The sequence below is a fragment of the Hyperolius riggenbachi genome, chromosome 7, assembly GCF_040937935.1.
Source record: "Hyperolius riggenbachi isolate aHypRig1 chromosome 7, aHypRig1.pri, whole genome shotgun sequence".
Taxonomy (NCBI): Eukaryota; Metazoa; Chordata; class Amphibia; order Anura; family Hyperoliidae; genus Hyperolius; species Hyperolius riggenbachi.
This window is the reverse complement of record NC_090652.1, coordinates 259,908,261-259,930,556: the sequence shown is the minus strand read 5'-3', so window position 1 is coordinate 259,930,556 and position 22,296 is coordinate 259,908,261. Positions and strand designations below refer to the sequence as shown.

General features: G+C 43.2%; 1 protein-coding gene across 6 annotated transcripts in view; it reads left to right on the top strand.

Moving 5' to 3' along the window:
- XIRP2 (xin actin binding repeat containing 2) overlaps nucleotides 1–21,620 on the top strand; it is a 686,858-nt gene extending 665,238 nt beyond the window's left edge. For all 6 annotated transcript variants that reach the window (XM_068245604.1, XM_068245598.1, XM_068245599.1 and 3 more), the window contains 2 exons: nucleotides 17,340–17,473; nucleotides 21,535–21,620. In XM_068245604.1, the coding sequence (XP_068101705.1) occupies nucleotides 17,340–17,434 (95 nt within the window). In that variant the 3' untranslated portion in view covers nucleotides 17,435–17,473; nucleotides 21,535–21,620. The remainder of the gene's footprint in view (nucleotides 1–17,339; nucleotides 17,474–21,534) is intronic.
- The last annotated feature ends 676 nt before the right edge of the window (nucleotides 21,621–22,296 follow it).

Below are 22,296 nucleotides of genomic sequence, written 5' to 3'. Positions count from 1 at the left end.
GTAAATAGGCATGACCAGAGTGAGGAACCATTAACAAACTAAATGCTACTGACTGTGTGAGGTAATTTTATAGTTCAGTTAAAAAAAATAATGTGCAGCTCAAAACTAACATTTAATCATCACACGGATTAGTTACCACTTCTTCCTTTCTCTGTTCTTTTTTTTTCTCCCTGAAGGCTTCTCCTTTAATGACATGCTGTGTGTGTTTGTGACTAACACTGACTGCTGTGCTGAAAGTAGAATGGAGTTGAATCTTGAGGTAAAAACAAGACTGTCATTTGCATATGTTTGCATACTAATTGCACCAATAACACACATGTTTTGCAAATGATTTCATAACTGCATGAAATATTGTGAAATGTCAGACAAGTATAAATGAAGGCTTCTGGGAGGCTATTATGCACGTGAAGGAGCTATGTTCTATGCTATGAAGGAAAGGGTGTCCATATTAAAACATGGAGATGGAAGCAGAGCATCAAGGTGTCTTATCAAAATGCAAGTTTGTCTAATAGTGTGTCAGTTTTGGGTGGGTGTTGGTGGACTGTTGGTGTCTTATAACTTTTGGGTTCCAGGTTTCTCATCAGAAGACCTCCATAAGTTCCAAGTTTCCCATCAACATTTGTTTTGTTTCTGCTGCTCAATGTTTTCTAATAGCTAGTGTACTTTTGACATCAGTTTGCATTTAGTTCGACATCAACCATACTATTGAATGGTGAATGTTTCTCGGACGTTTACACAAGCCAACCTTAGGAACACATTAAAAGAAGAGAGAAATGGGAAACCACTATAGTTTAGTAATTGGAGTAAGTAGGAGGGTATACAGTAAGAGTCAGGAGTTGAACCCCAGCCTTCAAGGACCATGCCTATGCCATTGTACAGGATGCACTAAGAAATAGAAAAATGTGATGAGCCACACCTTTCCTGATTCAGTCCCATCAATTCTTTTGAGATGTGACAAAATCTGTGAGGAGTTCGATACTTGAGGACTGGAGTTTGACATCCCTGGGAATAAGAAAAATAGAAAAATGGGTCAACTCTAAGGCAACCACTGGCAAAGTCAGGCGAAGTTTGAATTTCATTGATGGTACCACTGATGGCAACCTTAATAAAAAAAAAAAATTGTCACATTAGGAATGAATGTAAGTCGAAAGCCTGTGAACACTTTGCCTGGGTTTGACTTAGATGGTAACTGAGCGTTACGTAGTTATCTAGGTTGAAAATGACATGCATCTATCAGGTTCAGCCTCACAAACTACCTCCTTGACTGTATCAAGGCATCATCTTCCTACATGTAGCAGTTGCCCTTCACAGTTAAGAAAGCATTCAAAATCTTTTTAGATGTGAGTATAGAATTTGCAATACTTATTTTCTGTGGTTCACATATCAACCACTTTAACCATAAAGAACCACTTTCTGTACATGCACAGATCATATCCCTTTGTCCTTTGTACAGAACTAGATCTAAAAAGCTCATTTACCAATTTATATTTGCCTTGTATGTATTTATACATGTCAATTAGTATCACCTTTCAGTCATCTCTTTTCCAAGCTAAATAAGCTCAGTTTGTGCAACATTTCTTGGAAAGTGAGACCTTCCATCCCTTTGATTAGTCTACATCAATGTCTTTCTTGAAGCGTGATGACAAAAACGGTATCCCATGCTGCAGATGTGTCCTCAAAAGTGATTTATAAAGAAGGAGCATTCTAGCATCTAGAGACTTTATTTCTCATTTTATGTATATGTTACGGCCAGAACCCGAAGTTTGGCCACTTCTAGTTCTGGCCGGCCACTTCGGGTTCTGGCTGGCCAATGTGCGAAGTGGCCGCTGCGCTGCGGCCAATGTGAGAAATGGAATTATTCCTGTAACATTAATGTATCTTCTGGCCGCAGCGCAGCGGCCAAATGTATCACAACTTAGTTAATTTAATGCAATTAAGCCGGCGGCAATGTAACAGATGAAGCCGCCGGCTATTGCTCTGCCCCTCTCTCCTCCCCCCCGCCTCTCTCTCCTTCTCTTATGGGCAGCCGGCAGGGACACGCGTGTCCCCAAGAGTCGTTCGTCGCTCCAGGAAAGCAGAGCATGGAGGCTGCAGACATTGCTTCTGCCAGCATCCGCTCTGCAAGAACGGCAGGATTCCTGCCGCGACAAATGACTCCGGCGGCTTGATCTGTTACATTGCCGCCGGCTTAATTGCATTAAATTAACTAAGTTGTGATACATTTGGCCGCTGCGCTGCGGCCAGAAGATACATTAATGTTACAGGAATAATTCCATTTCTCACATTGACCGCAGCGCAGCGGCCACTTCGCACATTGGCCAGCCAGAACCCGAAGTGGCCGGCAAGAACTAGAAGTGGCCAAACTTCGGGTTCTGGCCGTAACATATATAAGAATTGTATTTCTTTAAAAGTGACTGCTTACCTGATGTCTACACATTTAGAACGGCATCACTAGCCATATGAAACAAGGGGGCACCTAGAATTTGATCTAGGTGATCACACTTTCTGCTAGCATTCGATAGAAGAAGAGCTGGCACATCCAAAGTAAATCTTTATTGGTTCCATGTAAAAGCATAGGACCAACGTTTCGGAGCAACGTAGGGCTCCTTTATCAAGGCAATGTTTGCTAGGAGGCAAAAATCTATGTGCTGCTGTGCATACATTCCTGCAGTGCTGCTGATCCCAGAGGAATACACATCGCTGCGTGCCAGTGTCCAGAGGAGCCTGAATCCCACTTCCATATACAGGAAATTATGCACAGCAGCACACAGATTTTTGCCTCTGAGAAAACATTGCCTTGATAAAGGGGCCCTAAGTGGCTCCGAAACAGTGGCCCTATGCTTTTACATGGAACTAATAAAGATTTACTTTGGATGTGCCAGCTTTTTCTCCTGTTGAATGTTGCATAGAGGGCGTCATCCCTCTTTCCCAGCTGTTGCACTCCACTTAAAGACAAAGGGTTTGATCCTTTAGTGTGTGCGAGACAATGCTACAAATATCTGCTAGCAGCCTGGTTTCTAGGTAAGGAGGACAGAAGCAGTTCTGTTCCCCCACCAAGTAATCTGGGGTTCCTAGTAAGAATAAGTAGGAGCAGTTAATCAGTTATGATTGAAACCCAAGTCCAGGTAAATAAGGGAAATATCCCTCAAAACCTTGACAGGTTCTTAGTCTATTACAACACATTAGTTGCAAGAGGGCAACCTCATTCCTTTATTGGTCAGTTATTAATCTAGTCATCTAATCAAGGTTCCTTTGCTCTTCATTTGAATGATGTTATGAGTAAGGCATCACTGTATATTCAGCCAATAGGCAGCCATGTCATTTACCTCGCACTACAGGGTGGGCCATTTATATGGATACACCTTAATAAAATGGGAATAGTTGGTGATATTAACTTTCTGTTTGTGGCACATTAGTATATGTGAGGGGGAAAACATTTCAAGATGGGTGGTGACCATGGCGGCCATTTTGAAGTCGGCCATTTTGAAACTAACTTTTCTTTTTTCAATAGGAAGAGGGTCATGTGACACATCAAACTTACTGGGAATTTCACAAGAAAAACAACAGTGTACTTGGTTTTAATGTAACTTTATTCTTTCATGAGTTATTTACAAGTTTCTGACCACTTATAAAATGTGTTCAATGTGCTGCCCATTGTGTTGGATTGCCAATGCAACCCTCTTCTCCCACTCTTCACACACTGATAGCAACACCGCAGAAGAAATGCTAGCACAGGCTTCCAGTATCCGTAGTTTCAGGTGCTGCACATCTCGTATCTTGACAGCATAGACAATTGTCTTCAGATGACCCCAAAGATAAAAGTCTAAGTGGGTCAGATCGGGAGACCTTGGGGGCTATTCAACTGGCCCATGACGACCAATCCACTTTCCAGGAAACTGCTCATCTAGGAATGCTCGGACCTGACACCCATAATGTGGTGGTGCACCATCTTGCTGGAAAAACTCAGGGAACATGCCAGCTTCAGTGCATAAAGAGGGAAACACATCATCATGTAGCAATTTTGCATATCCAGTGGCCTTGAGGTTTCCATTGATGAAGAATGGCCCCACTATCTTTGTACCTCATATACCACACCATACCATAAATGTTTTTGTTCCAACAGTCTTGGAGGGATCTGTCCAATGTGGGTTAGTTTCAGACCGATAGCGGTGGTTTTGTTTGTTAACTTCACCATTCACATAAAAGTTTGCATCATCACTGAACAAAATCTTCTGCGTAAACTTAGGGTCCTCCTCCAATTTTTGTTTTGCCCATTCTGCAAATTCAGTGCGCCGATCTGGGTCATCCTCGTTGAGATGCTGCAGTAGCTGGAGTTTGTAATGGTGACATTTGTGAGTAGCTAATATCCGCCAAAGGGATGTTCGACTAGTGACAGATTTCATGCGTCCACATTTTGGCAAATCCAACACTGAACCAGTTTCACGAAACTTAGCAAGCAGTTTGCTAACTGAAGCATGGGAGATGGGTGTCTTGCATTGAAATCTGCTGCAATGACCTGGTTACTGCGTTCACCAGACATCAACACAATTTCTATCCGCTCCTCACGTGTTAACCTTGGCGATGGTTGTAAACAAAGAGAAACTTGTAAATAACCCATGAAAGAATAAAGTTATGTTAAAACCAAGCACATCATTGTTTTTTTTGTAAAATTCCCAATAAGTTTGATGTGTCACATGACCCTCTTTCTATTGAAAAAACAAAGGTTGGATTCAAAATGACTGACTTCAAAATGGCTGCCATGGTCACCACCCACCTTGAAAAGTTTTCCCCCTCACATATACTAATGTGCCACAAACAGAATGTTAATATCACCAACCATTACCATTTTATTAAGGTGTATCTATATAAATGCCCCACCCTGTAGAATTAAGGTATTTTTTATGTGGGGGTATCAGGTATGACGAGGTCTGTGTAGAGTTCCCGTGACCGGAAAGAGAAAAAGGCAGAGAGCAACCAGCAGCTCCAATAGTGTAGTATTTAATGCCAAAGGGATTATAAGTACCAAAAATTACGACTTACAAACCCGAGTTGCAATTAAGCAACCACTGTTGTGAGCATGTGGAGAAATCCGTCCCCATTCGGATAGAAAGTCCTCTTCTGGACTTGGGTTGCACTCCAAGAAAAGGTCCACTGGAACCAATAGGCTGCAAGGATAGTCCCAAGAAAGATGAATGGAACTATACTGGAAGGGAGGAGGCACCCCACTGATATGTCAGCATAATGGTTGGTATAATAAGGAACAGTCTTACCTCGTCAGGAGTTTTTTTTAGAGTTTTATTGGACACCACAAACAAACTATGCATTTATTGTCATTCTCCCACTTATTCAGGAGCTACAGGTGCTCCTGGTTAATTGTTGTGATCACTAAGACACTGTATTATTAACATGAAGAAGTGGGTGTATCCAAGAAACACTTCATAAACCTCCTTATGGAGTAAGACTGTTCTTTATTATACCAGCCATTATCCTGACTCATCAGTGGACAGCCTCCTCCCTCCCAATATAGTCGTTATTAGCCTAGGAATAGTGCAGAGTTTTCAGGCTCCCTTAGACTAGGCAGGGACTGATCTAGACCAAGTTGCGCCTGGGGCAAGGTCAGGTTTTGGCGCCTAAAGGTCAGGTTTTGGCGCCTAAACTGCCATTCCCCATCCAAATTTTGCCGCCTTTTTAAGAATTCAACAAACTGCGCCTGGGGCAAGAGACCCGCTTGCCCCCCCCCCCCCCCTAGATCCGTCCCTGAGACTAGGAATAGGGCAGAATTTTCAGTCTTCCACATTCTGTTGATGGTAATGGTCTCTGAATGAAGTTGCTGGTATCTGATGCTCAGAAATAATCACTCACTGCCCTCTACAAACTAAACTCCGATCATGCACTGTAATAATAAAATACTGACACCACTGAAGTAATTTCAGGAGGCATTAATTCCAGGTGTCAGAGGTCTGGAGCTTTGCAACAGGTTTCAGTTGAGACATTGGGAAAACCTCAATGAAATTATTATTTAGGACTATATAAGCCAGAAAAGACAGTTAACAATGTTGTAAACAACAGATGTCCTGTACATTTCTTATTGCTGAGTACCAGTTGGGCACTGTTCCTCGCAGACCTATTGATGTAAGGGATAGCCTATGTGGCCTTTACTAAATCTATCCTTTTGTTTGGCTCTTCTTCTTGTTCTCTGCTCTTCTTGAAGGAAGGCCTATCAGCATGATAAGGCAACACTGGTACGTCTAAAGCATTAAGCTTGGAACTCCATGTCTGAAACCAAGAGCATAAATTCCGTATCATCATCTCGTACCTGGTACCTAAGAAATGTGAGATGAAAATAGGGTTTATGACACCTGACTATCCGCCAACATCCACCAAACTGATTTGACTTGTTTTGACTTACAGCAGATTCTCACATCTCCATTTCCTTACACACCAAGCAGCTGATGGATTTAGTCCACATTTGTGCATGCAGAATAAATTGCACACCTTTTCGCTCAGCTCCCAAAGTAATCAATAAATCCATGATTTGGGTTTTGTAAGGAAGCATAGACCTGAGAACATCATCTGCCAGTCACATGTTGTAGCAACTTTTTTTTCTAGTAATTTCTCAATGTCCGACTTAACAGGTAAGGTGAAAATAAAATGCACTCTGAATATTTAAGTTGTCACTTGCACAGTTCTAAGCTCAGACAATGCTTATCCATATTTTACAAACTTGGCAATACATATTTGTAGTCAAATCTATGGATGAGAACAAAAAATTGTAGTACTGTATACATTTTTCTAAAGATGCTGCATGTGAATTGCATGAGGTATGCAAAAAAACATGCTACATTAGCTGTGTGGCCAAAAGCATTTTCACATCACTTGGAGAAAGAAGTGATTTGTGCAAGTTTGAACCCTGCCTTAAAGTTAAAGAAAGTTAATCACTGCCCCCATCCTATTGCAGGTAGACTGTTAATGGTACTCCAGGGACCCAAAGACCAAAACCACAATTACTAGGTGTCACTTCATCCCATTTACAATAGTAACTAGAGTAGTGTGTACCAGTTTGTCAGCATTAGGTGGCATTAGATAACCATACTGTAAAGATGCAGTTATCTTTTAGAAAGGACTATCAAACCTCAATTTAGGCACTGATGTACAGGTGAAATTCTGAAAATTAGAATATCGTGCAAAAGTCAATTTATTTCATTAATTCAACTTAAACAGTGAAACTAATGTATGCAATAGACTCATTGGGCCTGATTCATTAAGACAAATAGCACGCCTTATCAGAGATAACACGCCTTATCAAAGTTAACACGCCTTATCAGAGTAGCATTGCAAACGTATGCCTGCTACTTGGCAATGACGAGAGCTCCACTCATCCTGCCCTGAGCCCCTGCGGGTGCGTAGCGCTCACTATGCTACTCTGATAAGGCGTGTTCACTTTGATAAGACATGGTATCTCTGATAAGGCATGCTATTTGTCTTAGTGAATCAAGCCCATTACCTGCAAAGCGAGATATTTCAAGACTTTATTTGTTAAAATTTAAATAATTATGGCCCACAGCGTATGAATATTGTGAAAATGTTCAATATTCTAGGCTCAAAGTGTCAGACTCTAATCAGCTAATTTATTTAAAACACCCATAAGCTCGTGTGAGTCCCTCACCATCCTCCCGCGGTCTGCCATTCAGCTCCATTCAGCTCCAGTAACTGGTTCAGACTCATCAGTCAGTCTGGTTCTTCTGCGCATGTGGCTAGAGGAAGCCCTGGGTAAGTATCAAATCTTTCTATATTACTGTCTCTGGTACACTTCAAAGTGGTCTGAAACTCCCAACATAATATTCAATAAAAATGTGTTTTCCTACTGTTTATTACTCATATAGTTATCATATTTGCTTTTGTGAATATGTAACCACTTTACCCCCTGCGGTATGGATTTCTCCGTCCCTTTTTCCACCCTTAAAAAACCAAGGGACGGAGAAATCCGCACCTCCCGCATTACCGCCGCTGTCCGCGCGCGCGCTCCCACCGCTCGTGCACGCCACCGCCCGCTCGCCCGGAGATCAATGAACGGGAAAATCCATTCCAGTTCGTTAATCTAAGCCCCTCGCAATAATCTGCTGCTTCTATGAGAAACAGCATGATCATTGTGATTTTCCCAGCCTCATACTGCTTCCTGTAAGCGTCCTTCCGGACGCTTACAGGTCGCATGACAACAAACTCACTGTGGCCATCTTGCGGCCAAATATTAAAACTACACCCTAAAGCATTTTACATATACAAATACATTAGTTTTACACAATAAATTAACTCATTACCTCCCACACTCCCCAATTTATTTTTTTTTGTAATAAAAAAAAATACAATAAAAAAAACATAAATAGTTACCTTAGCGACTAAACTTTTTAAATATTTATGTCAAGAGGGTATAACACTGTTACTTTATAAACTATGGGCTTGTAATTAGGGATGGAAGCAAAACTGAAAAAAATGCACCTTTATTTCCAAATAAAATATTGGCGCCAAACATTGTGATAGGGACATAATTTAAACGGTTTTATAACCGGGACAAATGGGCAAATACATTTCATGGGTTTTAATTACAGTAGCATGCATTATTTAAAAACTATGATGGACGAAAACTGAAAAATAATAATTTTTCCCACATTTTTTCCTATTTTCCCATTAAAATGCATAATTTCTAGGGGTGGGACGACGAATCCGGCGAATCCACGAATCCCTCGAATATTAGGAAATATTCGAGATTCGTGGATTCGAATCCCGACGCCATTTTCCATTATACGAATCCGCCGAATCCCGACGCCGCATCGCCGCGCATCCGCCGCTCGCACTCGTCCTCCTCCGACCTCCTCCGACCCCCCCCGTGCCTCCTCCGCTCGCCCCCCCTGCCCGCATCCACTCACCTATCCATAGCGGAGCGCAGAGCGGCAGACCTCTCGCCGACTTCCTGGTTCCCCCTAGTGACCGGCTCTTACTATGACGTCATTAGTAAGAGCCGGTCCGGCCACTAGAGGGAACAGGGAAGTAACGAAGAGGTCTGCCGCTCTGCGCTCCACGGGAAAGGTGAGTAGATTATGCAGGGGTGAGCGGAGGAGGCACGGGGGACGGAGGGGGCCGTGGGGGGGTTGGCGGGGGAGGGGGGTTCTATCTACCTACCTACCTACCTACCTACCTACCACTATCCCTACCTACCTACAGGCCGCTATACCTACCTACCTACAGGCCCCTATACCTACCTAAAGGCCCCCTATACGCACCTACCTGCCTACCTAAAGGCCCCTATACCTACCTAAAGGCCCCTATACCTACCTACCTAAAGGCCCCTATACCTACCTACCTACCTACCTAATGGCCCCTATACCTACCTACCTACAGGCCACTATACCTACCTACAGGCCTCAATACCTACCTACCTACCCACCTACCTACAGGCCCCCTATACATACCTACCTACCTAAAGGCACCTATACCTACCTACCTACCGGACACTATACCTACCTACAGGCAACTATACCTACCTACAGGCCACTATACCTACCTATCTACCTACCTACCGGCCACTATCCTTACCTACCTACAGGCTGCTATACCTACCTACCTACCTACCTACCTACAGGCCACTATACCTACCTACCTACCTACCTACCGGCCACTATCCTTACCTACCTACAGGCTGCTATACCTACCTACCTACCTACAGGCCGCTATACCCACCTACCTAAAGGCCCCCTATACCTACCTAAAGGCCCCCTATACGTACCTACCTACCTACCTAAAGGCCCCTATACCTACCTACCTACCTAAAGGCCCCTATACCTACCTACAGGCCACTATACCTACCTACAGGCCTCAATACCTACCTACCTACCTACCTACAGGCCCCCTATACGTACCTACCTACCTAAAGGCACCTATACCTGCCTACCTACATACTTACCTATACTTAAGGCCCTATACCCTGCTACCTATACTGAAGGTCCCTTTACCTACCTACCTACCTAAAGGCCCCTATACCTACCTACCTACATACCTACCTACCTATACTTAAGGCCCTATACCCTGCTACCTATACTGAAGGTCCCTTTACCTACCTACACTGAAGGCACATGTACCTTACTACCTATACTGAAGGCCCCTATACCTAGCTACCTACCTATACTGAAGGCACATATACCCTGCTACCTATACTGAAGGCACATATACCCTGCTACCTATACTGAAGGCCCCTATACCTAGTTACCTACCAATACTGAAAGCACATGTACTGTGCTATCTATACTGAAGGCCCCTATACCTTGCTACCGATACTGAAGGCACATGTACCCTGCTACCTATACTGAAGGCCCATATACTCTGCTACCTATACTGAAGGCCCATATACCCTGCTACCTATACTGAAGGCCCATATACCCTGCTACCTATACTGAAGGCCCATATACCCTGCTACCTATACTGAAGGCCCATATACCCTGCTACCTATACTGAAGGCCCATTTACCCTGCTACCTATACTGAAGGCCCATATACCCTGCTACCTATACTGAAGGCCCATATACCCTGCTACCTATACTGAAGGCCCATATACCCTGCTACCTATACTGAAGGCCCATATACCCTGCTACCTATACTGAAGGCCCATAAACCCTGCTACCTATACTGAAGGCCCTTATACCTTGCTACCTATACTGAAAGCTACCAATATTGAAGGCACCCATACCTAGCTAGCTATACTGAAGGCACCTTTACCTCGCTACCTATGCCTGGGTACCTATACTGCGGGCAACTATACCACGGATCGCACAATTTTTATGTGCAGGATTCGTTAGATTCGGGATTCGAAAGGTTCGAGATATTCGAGAACCTTTTTAGATTCGGATCCGGATTCGGATTCGAAGAAATTGTGGATTCGTCCCATCCCTAATAATTTCTCACCTAAATAAAGCGCTGAAAGGTGAATATTGCTCTGGTGTTCAAGGGGTAAAACCCCTCATTGGTGAAGTGGGTAATATTGTCTGTTTACAAGTTACAAGTTTCCAAAGGGTAGTTTATTGTGCCCTAATAGCTGTCATTGCATTTTATTCAAACTGCTTTTTATTGTATATTAACATCTTTTAATGAGCTACTCTGAGCTGTGTGTGTGTGTCTGCAGCACAGAGAGTTCGATTTAACTTGTTACACTGTGTTTACACACATTGTTAAGGGGCTCATACGATGATCGATTTCTGTCTTCGAGCGATTAATTGGCCGATCGATTTGTGGCCAATTTCGATCGATTTCGATAAAATTGATCTATCTGACAGGAAGGAAAATCTGGGTCGATCTGTCGATGGCCCATAGAGTTGCATTGGATCTAATGGTGCAGTAATGCCTTTAGATCGATTTTCAATAGATTTCCAATAGATTGAATTCTGAAATCTATTGGAAATCTGTTCCTGGTATGTGGCACACATCAGATAGATTCCTGTCACATTCGACCTGACAGAAATCTGACAGAAATCTATCTGATGATTGAATCTGCTGCAAATCTATCAGTGTATGGCCACCTTAACAACATTGGAATGTAAACAAAGATACTGTTATCAAAAGTTTGGATGCGGATTTGAAGCTGAATAGCAGGACAAAGTGCTTTGTTTAACCATTTCAGTGATGTTCTACTTAAAAAAAATTCTGGGATAGTAGCTTTCAAGCTGTGAGGAATCTTTTAGAGCAAAGTAGAAATGCTGGCTTTCAGACCACTTTAAGTTGAATTACTGAAATTAATGGACCTTTGCACAATATTCTAATTTTTCGAGTATCACCTGTATATTTACCACGTCCAAATGGTAAATGCTTCTCTCAAATGATTCTTTTGTGGGCTATAAGTAATGGGCATGGACAGTTTCCTATTTACTTCTGTCCAGTTTCTCTGCCTCTCTTTCTTTAGATATATAGAGCACATCTGAGATTAAAAAATGATAATTTCACTGGATTGGTGATCACATTTCAGCTGAGGCATTCTGACACAGTCTGAGGACTTCCGGAGCTCTCTACAGTGCTCAGCTTCCCTACCATTTTACTTCTTAATGCTTGTCCGTTTAGTGATACTTACTGGTCGTTTATGTCAGACAGACTTAGAGGATTAATCAGACACAGATGACGAATTGAAATGCCATTCTGTGGTTCTGCACCTAAAAAAGACTACACAAAGATGAATGTGGGCCAAAGCAACGGAGAATAGAAGACACTTATACAGCAATTTGTGTGTCAAAAATATCAGGATATAATGGAAACAGCTTCTAATAGTAAAAGCTATTAGATTTTAGCCTGGCCATATGGACAGCGATATTGATCTTTTCCAGTGCCTGGAGATATACTTTAAAGATTTGGTCACGTGGCCTGAAGGAGCCCAGCCAAGGGAATTAGCAAAGGCTGTGTGGATGGGGGCTGCTTCTCCAATGTCATCAAGCTGTTCAGAGAACTAGAGGGGGCGGGCTCAGACAAAGGCTTCTATGAAGACTACAGTCTGTAGCTGTGGTAGTCTTTACTACAGGAAATGACTTAAGCCTGGTACACACCATGCAATTTCCCGTCAGATAGATGGGTCGAATAAATAATTTCCAACAGGTCCGATCTGATTTCTGATCATTTTTGTGGAATCATCTTCATTCCTTTTGAAAAGAAGAAGGCTTTAATAGCATCACCACTGACTGTTAAGGTGCCCATACATCACTCAATATTGCGGCCCAATTGATATTCCAATTCGATAATTTTAGCTAATCGGAAAATAATGCTGCCATAGGGTTGCCTGATTGATCTTTCAATCAATTTCTGTACAGAATCAGTCATAAGGGTTGAGCAAACATGCTGTAAAATATCATTGCAAGTGCTCAATCGGGTGTGTGATTGTAATGGTGTTTCATAACGTGACTACTGACATATCTGACAGACCCCCGGCCAGTGTCCCCCCAAGTGTGATTGTCTTCCCAATACCACCTCCATGCCTTTGAGCAGTGTAAAAGTCTCACCCGTCCAACGGCGCTACTTCTGGCCTTTCTCCTTCCCTGTGCCTGTGCCACATGGTGCATGTGTGACATTAAGGCTTGATCATCCCACTAAATGTTCCAAGCAGCTGATTGGACCCTTTATCAGTCTCTAAAGGGTCCCATCAGCATGTAATCCGGCCCTGGTATCCTAGACACTGGCTCATCACTCTCTCTATGCTCCGCCTCCGTGGCCCTCTTTCTGCAGCACTCACATGGCCCCGATCCAACGCTGAACCTCGACACAGGCTCCTTAGCTCTAATCACCACAGTTTCTTCCGTGCAGCGCTTCTGATGTCATGAGAGACGCAGGCCGGCAGTAACCATGGTGATGAGACACTAAGCTCTCCTGCTAAGCGTCCCACCACCATGGTTACGCCTCATGACGTCAGAGGCGCTGAAGTAAGTAACTGTAGTAATCGGAGCTGAGTGGCCTGTAGGAGAGTGGCGAGGTTTGGCGCTTTAACAGGGCCGTGTGAGTTATTGTAGAAGGGGGCCACAGAGGCGGAGCACAGAGAAAGTGATGAGGTGGCATGGGGGAAATGAGGGGACATGGGGGCTATGAGGTGGCACAAGGGCTACAGCGGGGACACAGAGGGACACCAGGTGGCACAGAGGGAACAGAGTGGCACCGAAGGAATAGAGGGGCACAAAAGATGGCACAGGGGGCACAAGAGGTGGCACAGGAGGAAAAGAGGGGCACAAGAGGATGCACAGGGGCATCAGAGGGCACACGGGAACAAGAGGTGGCACGGGGGAACAGAGGGGGGTAAGAGGTGGTTTGAGGGAGGAGGGGCCCAGATCTGCTATTATGCTTAGGGCCCCATTGAGCCTTAATACGACGTGTGTGACGTCACTACTTTAATAGGCACAGGTACCGGGTGAAAACTTTTAGGCAGGGAACACACTACCTGCAATTGTGCCTGTTTTGCAGTCAACGGCAAAGCGCCCACGATTTCACAGACCGTTCGTTCACGCTTTTTCCACGCATTTTAAAATTGCACAGCAATGCACTTTTTTCACCACGGTGATGGGACGCGTTCACAATTACAGTATATGTCGTCGCAAACAAAAAAATAGCAGAACAATTGCTGAAAAGCCGATGGAGAGCCAGAGAATGGCTCTGAGGCCTCTTGCACACTACATGCGATTCCGATTTTAAATCAATTTTAACATGCGATTCCAATTTACGATTTTTAATCGGTACTGCATGCTGCGTTTTTCTTTTTGTTTTAATAGCATCCAGGGAAAATCAGAATTGCAAATTTGAATTTGCAGTGTGCAGGGAGCCTGAAAGTGTGTTTTCTCCCTCACACTTGGGTGGCGGCTAAACAGGCAGGGGAAGCTGCCTGCCGGTCAGATATTGGTGTGCGGTGTATGGGCAGGAAACAGATCCCTCTCTGATCAGATTCCATCACAGGGGGTTAGTCCTATGCTTGATATGCTTGTGCACAAGTGATGTATGGGTACTTTTACATGCTGTCTAAACAAATTTCTCTATCTGAGATAAGTTCCTTGAAGACACAGAAAAAGCAGCAGTCAGTTGGAGAAAGAGTAAGGTGAGTATACATGGCAGCGTAGTGGTTAGCGCTCTCACCTTCCATCGCTGGGTCCCCAGTTCGAATCCCAGCCAAGTCAACATCTACAAGGAGTTTTTATGTTCTCCCTGTGTCTGTGCGGGTTTCCTCTGGGCACTTCAGTTTCCTCCTATACCCCCAAAACATACAGATTAGTTAATTGGATTTCCCCTAGAAAAAAATTAGCCCTAGGTACATACATAGACATAGTACTATGGTAGGGACTAGATTGTGAGCTACGGTACTCTGAGAGACAGTTAGTGCCAAGACAATATATATACTCTGTAAAGTGCTGCGTAAGATGTCGGCGCTGTATAAGTAATTAATAATATACTCCCATCCACTTGTTTTATGTACAGTGCCGAGATCATGCATGCATGATATTGGTGCACATTTTGAGGTAAGAACATAGAATTGAGATTTGCCTTTTTATCTCAGATATACTCTATTTGTCTTATGCAGCCAGGGAGGGAAGCAGAGGTAGAAAAATCTGGGAAACTGTTCAAAAACTTTAAGTGGATTGTAAAACTGGGAATCTACATTTAATGCCCATTTTTTTCATCCCTCTCAAGTTCTTTTTGTCAATAATAAGAACTCTTATGATTTAGTTTATCGTATGGAACTCTACGGAGCCACTAAGTAAAAATCACTGCAATATAATTACCCAGTGATATGCGGGACAGACTGCAGCTTCATTACACCGCCTGAAGAGCAGCTGCAAAATGAGGTTACATTATTTTATGATGTTATTGTAACTGCCACATATATATTCCCAAACAACATTGTCTGACCTTCTTTTAACAAACTTAAATTCTCAGTGAATATTTTAAAAGAAGCCTCTTTGTATAAAATATGCATTAGCATAATCCAGTTTCCAGCGTAAGCACTTTTGTCTGATAGACAATACCGCAACAGATGTTGGCTGGATCATAAAACGCACTACAGTAGCTAAGGAACTTTAGGCATGTCATGATAGGATATGATAACTTGTATAGGATAATGTGCTGCTATTGGCAATTTTAACGTACAGAAAGTCTGGCAGTTGTGTTCTGGAGAGTCAGTGGAAGGAAAGTATGATAGGAGGGAATGGAAAGTCAGTGGAGGGTGTGAGGAGAAAATGGAATGCAGAGGGAAGAGCAGAGGTAAGTATAATGGAAGAGACTGAAAAGTCAGGGAAGGGTGTGAGGTGAAGAAGGAATGCAGAAAACAGACTGTAGGGAAGTATGATAGGAGAGAATGGGAAGTCAATGGAAAGTGTGAGGAGATGATGGAATGCAGAGTGCAAACTAGAGGTAAGTATAATGGAAGTGATTGAGAAGTCAGTGAAGGGTGCGAGGTGAAGATAGAATGTGGAGAGCAGACTAGAGGCAAGTATAATAGGAGTGAATAGAAAGTCAATGGAAAGTGTGAGGAGTAGATGGAATGCAGAGTGCAGACTAGAGGTAATTCAGTAAACGGTGCGAGAAGATAGAATGTGGAGAGCAGACTAGAGGCAAGTATAATAGGAGTGAATAGAAAGTCAATGGAAAGTGTGAGGAGTAGATGGAATGCAGAGTGCAGACTAGAGGTAAGTATAGTGGATAGAGACTGAAAAGTCAGTGAAGGGTGCGAGGAGAAGATAGAATGTGGAGAGAGCAGACTAGAGGCAAGTATGATAGGAGGGAGTAGAAAGTCAATGGAAAGTGTGAGGAGATGAAGGAATGCTAGAGGTAAGTATAAAGGAAGTGATTGAGAAGTCAGTGAAGAGTGTGAGAAGATAGAATGTGGAGAGCAGACTAGAGGCAAGTATGATGGGAGGGAATGGAAGGTCAGTGGAAAGTGTGAGGAGATGATGGAATGCAGAGTGAAAACTAGAAGTAAATATAATGGAAGGGACTGAAAAGTTAGGGGAGGGTGTGAGGAGGTGATGATCTGGAATGCAGAGAGCAGACTAGAGGCAAGTATGATAGGAGGGATTAGAAAGTCAATGGAAAGTGTGAGGGGCAGATGAAATGCAGAGTGCAGACTAGAGGTAAGTATAGTGGATAGGGACGGAGAAGTCAGTGAAGGGTGCCAGAAGAAGATATAATGTGGAGAGCAGACTAGAGATACAGTAAGTATAATGGGAGGGAGTGGAAAGTCAATGGAAAGGGAAAGGAGATGATGAAATGCAGAGTAGTAGTTGAGTAATAACTAGTAGATGCTTCTACCCCCTGCAACCAGAGGCGTATCTAGAGGGGTGCAGGCACGGCTCGTGCCATCTGCGTCACAGCACCATAGGCATCATGCCTGCTGCTGTGCTGCGTTCTCATGCCTACCCCTGTGGCTCCCATCACTCACACCTCAGATTAGATTATTCTGTGGGAACATGGCTACTTATCTTATGTATTTCGGGTGCACTTGGCTTAATGTTAGGAAAGAGGACATAGAGGAAATTAGAAGAGATATTTCCAAAAACTTCAGCAATAGCCCGAGTCAAAAAACACAGGCACCATAACACTTGTACGGAACAAAAGATGCTATTTTAAGAGGGGAAGGTGGCTCTGGCCAGGGAAGGAGGGCGCAATTTCAGTGTTTGCCATAGGCTCTATATTACCCTGATACGCCCCTGCCTGCAACTCATTGTCTTAACGACACTGGCCTTATGCAAACACATTACAATGTACAGTAACTGCTGCAAATATTTTCATAGCTGAGAAATGTTCGTGATGGGAGAGGAATTAATATTTCTGTACTTTTTCTAGAAAACGCTTCCTCCGCAAAAGGAAACGTGCAACATCTGTCAAAAGAAAGTTTACCCAATGGAATGCCTGGTAGCAGACAAGCAGATCTTTCATAAGACCTGCTTCCGATGTAACCACTGTGGAACTAAATTAAGGTAAGTGTTAATATTTGCCCCACGGTGACATTTTATGCACCAGGCATATCAGCATTACATAAGACAGATCAGACAAATCAGCACTGTTCATTTTGTTATTGGCTTCTGATTATAATTTAATTTTATAGTTCGTGTTTAGCTACTTCTGGCAGAGAAGATTTTGGCCAATGGTTATTTTTTGGTTCTGGCGTTTACCTATTAAAAACCTGAACCTCAAGTTCTGAAGATTGGAGCTTGATTGGAGTTATAGTCAATGTTGGTAGTGAGGATGATGAATATTGGTTAAGGTTTAGCATAGCTTGGAAATGTTAGAAAATAGAGCATAGTTTCATTGGTTATGGTTATGGATGGGAATCAGGAATATGGGTTATCCTTAAGTGGGAAGGTTTGGGTTTGTCATCAGAGAGAGGTTAAAGGGACTCCAAGCACCTCTCATGGGTATGCCTTTAAAGAGACTCTGGCCAGTACTGCCAAGTACTTAAAGATGCCGTTCTACACCAAATAGTTTTCGTTCGATTTCAATTTAAAAATTGCAGCTGCCATCTTGACTATGTTATAACTTCTGGGTCACCCCTGTCTTCTCTGTTAGAGAAGTGCATCACTGAATGAAGCAGGAAGAGGAAGTGACACGCATGGCCATTGCAAGAGGCTCCTCCAAAGGGGTCATAGCACGACTTTGTTGGAAGTCGTCTGGCTTAAAGACATACCCATGAGAGGTGATCGGAGTCCCTTTAATGTTGGGAGGTGAAGTTTGAGTGTTTGAAGGTTTCACAATGGGTGATTGTTAAAGCGTATCTAAACAGTGAGTTTGAGACGCAACAAAGTAGTGTTGCGTGGCTGAGATTTGAATCATACAGCCAAAACACACTTGAGGCACCAAAATAAATATAACTGATTTTCAAGGACAAGCAAGAACAGATTTGCCAAAAACAAAATGGTCTCGACATGTATGGGGGAAGGGGCCATGGTTAAGAAGGTTAACTCACCTGTGCCGCTGCCTCTTGACAATGCACTGCACCCTGCTCTCCATCTTTGTGACATTTCCACCTTCACAGCCAGAAGTTCTGCTGTGAGGGCAGAGGAGGCAGGAAGGTGGAGAGCAGTAGTCAAGAGGCATTGACCCAGGTGAGATAACCCTCTCAGCCATTGTCTCCACCTCGTACCACCAGAACAGTTTTACTTTTCGCGAAACTATTCTAGCTTATCCCTACTGACCTTATAAGTGTCAAAAGAAAGATTTTAGCACATGGACCTCAATTCACTAAGCATTACTGCTATTTGTAATGCAAAAAACAACTGATTTTACCGATCATCTTGCCAAATGCCAATTCACTAAACCTATAACCGCACTGAAAAGTAAAATGACATACCATTGAGGTAAATTATATGAGACTTACCGAGCAGGACTTAGTGAATTGAAGCATGGTTGTTCCGTAAATTACCGAAAGGTTAGTGAATTTGGGGAAAAAAAGTGTAATACACCAAATGCGCTATTTTACCGACTTAAATTATTTTACCAAACTGCCCTTAGTGAATTGAGGCCATTCTCTTCCTTAATAGGAAATATTTCTTCATGCTTAGAGCAAAAAAAGTATGTCAACAATACTGAGCAACATTGCTCGGTATATACAATCACCAAACCAACCTGCTCGGAGTCATGGTTGTTTGAGCAGCCTTTAGTGGTCAGCTGCATACCAGTTTTTGCCCTAAGTGATTAATAATGTGTATTTCCTGCTGTGTGGTTATTCCCACACAATGTCATCATTTCACTAATAACAGTTGGTTGTAGCAGATTAAAAGCCTTAATAGCAGGCCTGATAGCAAGCACTCGGTCCCTCAGTAACTGCTCTCCTCTGCTAAAATAATGCACCTGGCTTTTTATACCAAACTGAGGCTCAAACGCTTGAAAAAGAGAAATATTCACTTTGCCTTTTTTTATTACAGATATTCAGTATGAATCATGAAAATTTTCCAATTCACTTGAACCTGATTAACCTCCTTGGCGGTAATCCCGAGCTGAGCTCGGGGTATGCCGCCGGAGGTCGCCGCTCAGGCCCTGCTGGGCCGATTTCAGTTCTGAAAAAAGCAGCTGGCACTTTGCCAGCCGCGTGTGCTGCCCGATCGCCGCCGCTCCGCGGCGATCCGCCGCGTGCAGCGGCGAAAGAGGGTCCCCCCAGCCGCCCGAGCCCAGCGCAGCCGGAACAAACAGTTCCGGCCGGCGCTAGAGGCTGGATCGGGCGGCTCTGACGTCAGGACGTCGACTGACGTCCATGACGTCACTCCGCTCGTCGCCATGGCGACGAGGAAAGCGAAACAAGATAGGCCGCTCATTGCGGCCTATCTTGTTACTTTCGATTGCCGGAGGCGATCGAAAGTACGGATCAGGAGCGCCCTCTAGTGGGCTTTCATGCAGCCAACTTTCAGTTGGCTGCATGAAATATTTTTTTTTTTATTAAAAAAAAACCACATTGCAGCCTCCCTGGCAAAATAAATAAACCGCCAGGGAGGTTAAAGTAAAAAGAGATAAAGTACAGACTGCTCTTTTTATAGTTTTAGGTCAATTATTTTGAGTGAACGTTTCTGAGCCCTTAAAGAGGAGATTTTCCATTCATGTATCAATTTCTATCCATCCACCTGAATCACTATGAACGAATTTGCCAGACATCAGATGCCTGGCTGATTAGCCAACTGATTAACAATTACCTCATAACTTCTAAGGGCCCTGGCACACCGTAGAGCGCTTTTCGGGTCATTTAAAATAAAAAAACCTGCTTCCATTGACTTGGATTGAAATCAAGGTAAAATTTGCGTAAAAATTGCCGCAATCGTGATTTTTTGAAAAATTGCAATCGTGCCTATTTTGCCGTGATTTTAGTACTTATTCAGGGAGCACACTTGCAGGGCCATTTTTCCCTGCGATTTGCAGGTCTCTAACGCGGTGTGTTTGCTTTTCCACTGATGTTTTTTTCATTCCTTCCATGTTTTTTCATATGCGGCAGGATACATTGAATTTGCGGACGCGCGCACCGTGTGGGAATAAGCAGAAAGCTGTACGATTTAAATATGCGCAGAAAAATGGGAATGAAAATGGGGATGAACGGTAACGATATGTGTTTCCTGAGCATACATATTTAGCCAGTGCAGCTGTGCACATATTGCCATGGAGAGAAAAGCATACAACTCCAGCAAGAGTGTTCCCTGCCTTAACAAAGTCTGTCTTTAAAAGGGATTCGAGGTGAGAGTAATATGGAGGCTGCCATATTTATTTCCTTTTAAACAATACCAGTTGCCTGAAAGCAGGGGTGTTACTACAGGGGAACAGCCTCTGTGACTGCAGGGGGGCCTAGAGCTGTAAGGGAGCCCCAACTACTACTTCCGATAAAGGGGTCCATTCTTAAGATCCGGTATTTTTGTGGCTACACTTGGCAATGGGTGAGAAGATTACGATGTCAACACTTGGTTTATGACCCACCAGATGGCCCCCAGGCTGTCAGGGTCACCAAGGCAAGAGACAGTGTGTGAAGATTGTGAGGGACCATTGTTTTGCTGGGGCCCCCCATGATTTATAGTTATGCCCTTGCCTGAAAGTCATCCTGATCCTGTGCCTCTAATAGTTTTAGCCACAGATTGTGAACAAGCATATGCAGATCAGCTACTCTGACTTAGATGACTCAGTTTTTACTGGATTAGCCATATGCTTGTTTCAGGGTTTGGACTCAAACACTACGTATGCCAGAAGATCAACAGGACCTCCAGGCAACTGGCATTGTTTACAAGGAAATAAATATGACAACCTCCATAGCCCTCTCACCTTTGGTTCCCTTTAGTAAGTACGCTTGTAAATTTACCCTAGATAACTTCTTTCATTTTCATTTTACTGTCCGTGACTATATATATATTGTTAATCTACCAGAATTCAACACTTTACCAATAATTTATTTCAGCTGTCTGATCTTTCGTAAAAGATGGTTGGATGTGTCTTTTATTGGAATACCGACAGGGTGATATTTGTATTACTTTTTACCGTTGTATTTCTAATCTTTTCCATTTTCCTTTAACAGTTTAGGAAATTATGCTTCTCTCCATGGAAATATGTTCTGCAAACCCCATTTTAAACAACTCTTCAAGTCAAAAGGAAATTATGATGAAGGTTTTGGATACAAGCCGCACAAAGAGCTATGGAGTCAAAAGAGTGAAGCTACGACGGTGATAGAGCGAGAAGACAAGAATAGGACATTACTGAAACAGTCTAGTACTTCAAGTAGTCCACCAAACTTACCCTCAAGTGAAGCACAAAACAATTTAGATGATGCCATGCTGAAGGCATCTGGTGAAGTCGGCAAACTGAGTATAACATGGCCTCCATCAACAGAAAGCTCTCGTCAGAATTCAATTGCGGAGAAAGTTATTGTCAACAAACCAAAGTGGCCCCCAGAAGATGGTATGAAACACGTGGATGGGGTCAGGCATCCCCCAGAGGGAGGGGAACAAAAGAGGTCAGAAAGTGAGAAACCAGCAAATATAAGCAATGAATCTGTAGAAAGTATGGACACACAAGGTTCTAGAGTGGTAAGAGAGAACAGAGTGACGCAGGTTGGCATAGATGGAGCTGAACAACTCAAAAACGAGTTGACCAAGAAAGTGAGTTCAAGAATGAATGCAGAAAGTTTGGAAAGAGTCGAAAACAAAGATATGGATGGTCAGTTGAAGGTTACTAAAATTGATGGACATGAAGATGAAAATCTCACAAACCCCAATTGCAATAACAACAACAGCAACAATAACGACAACAGTATAAATGTTGACATGTACACACAATGTTC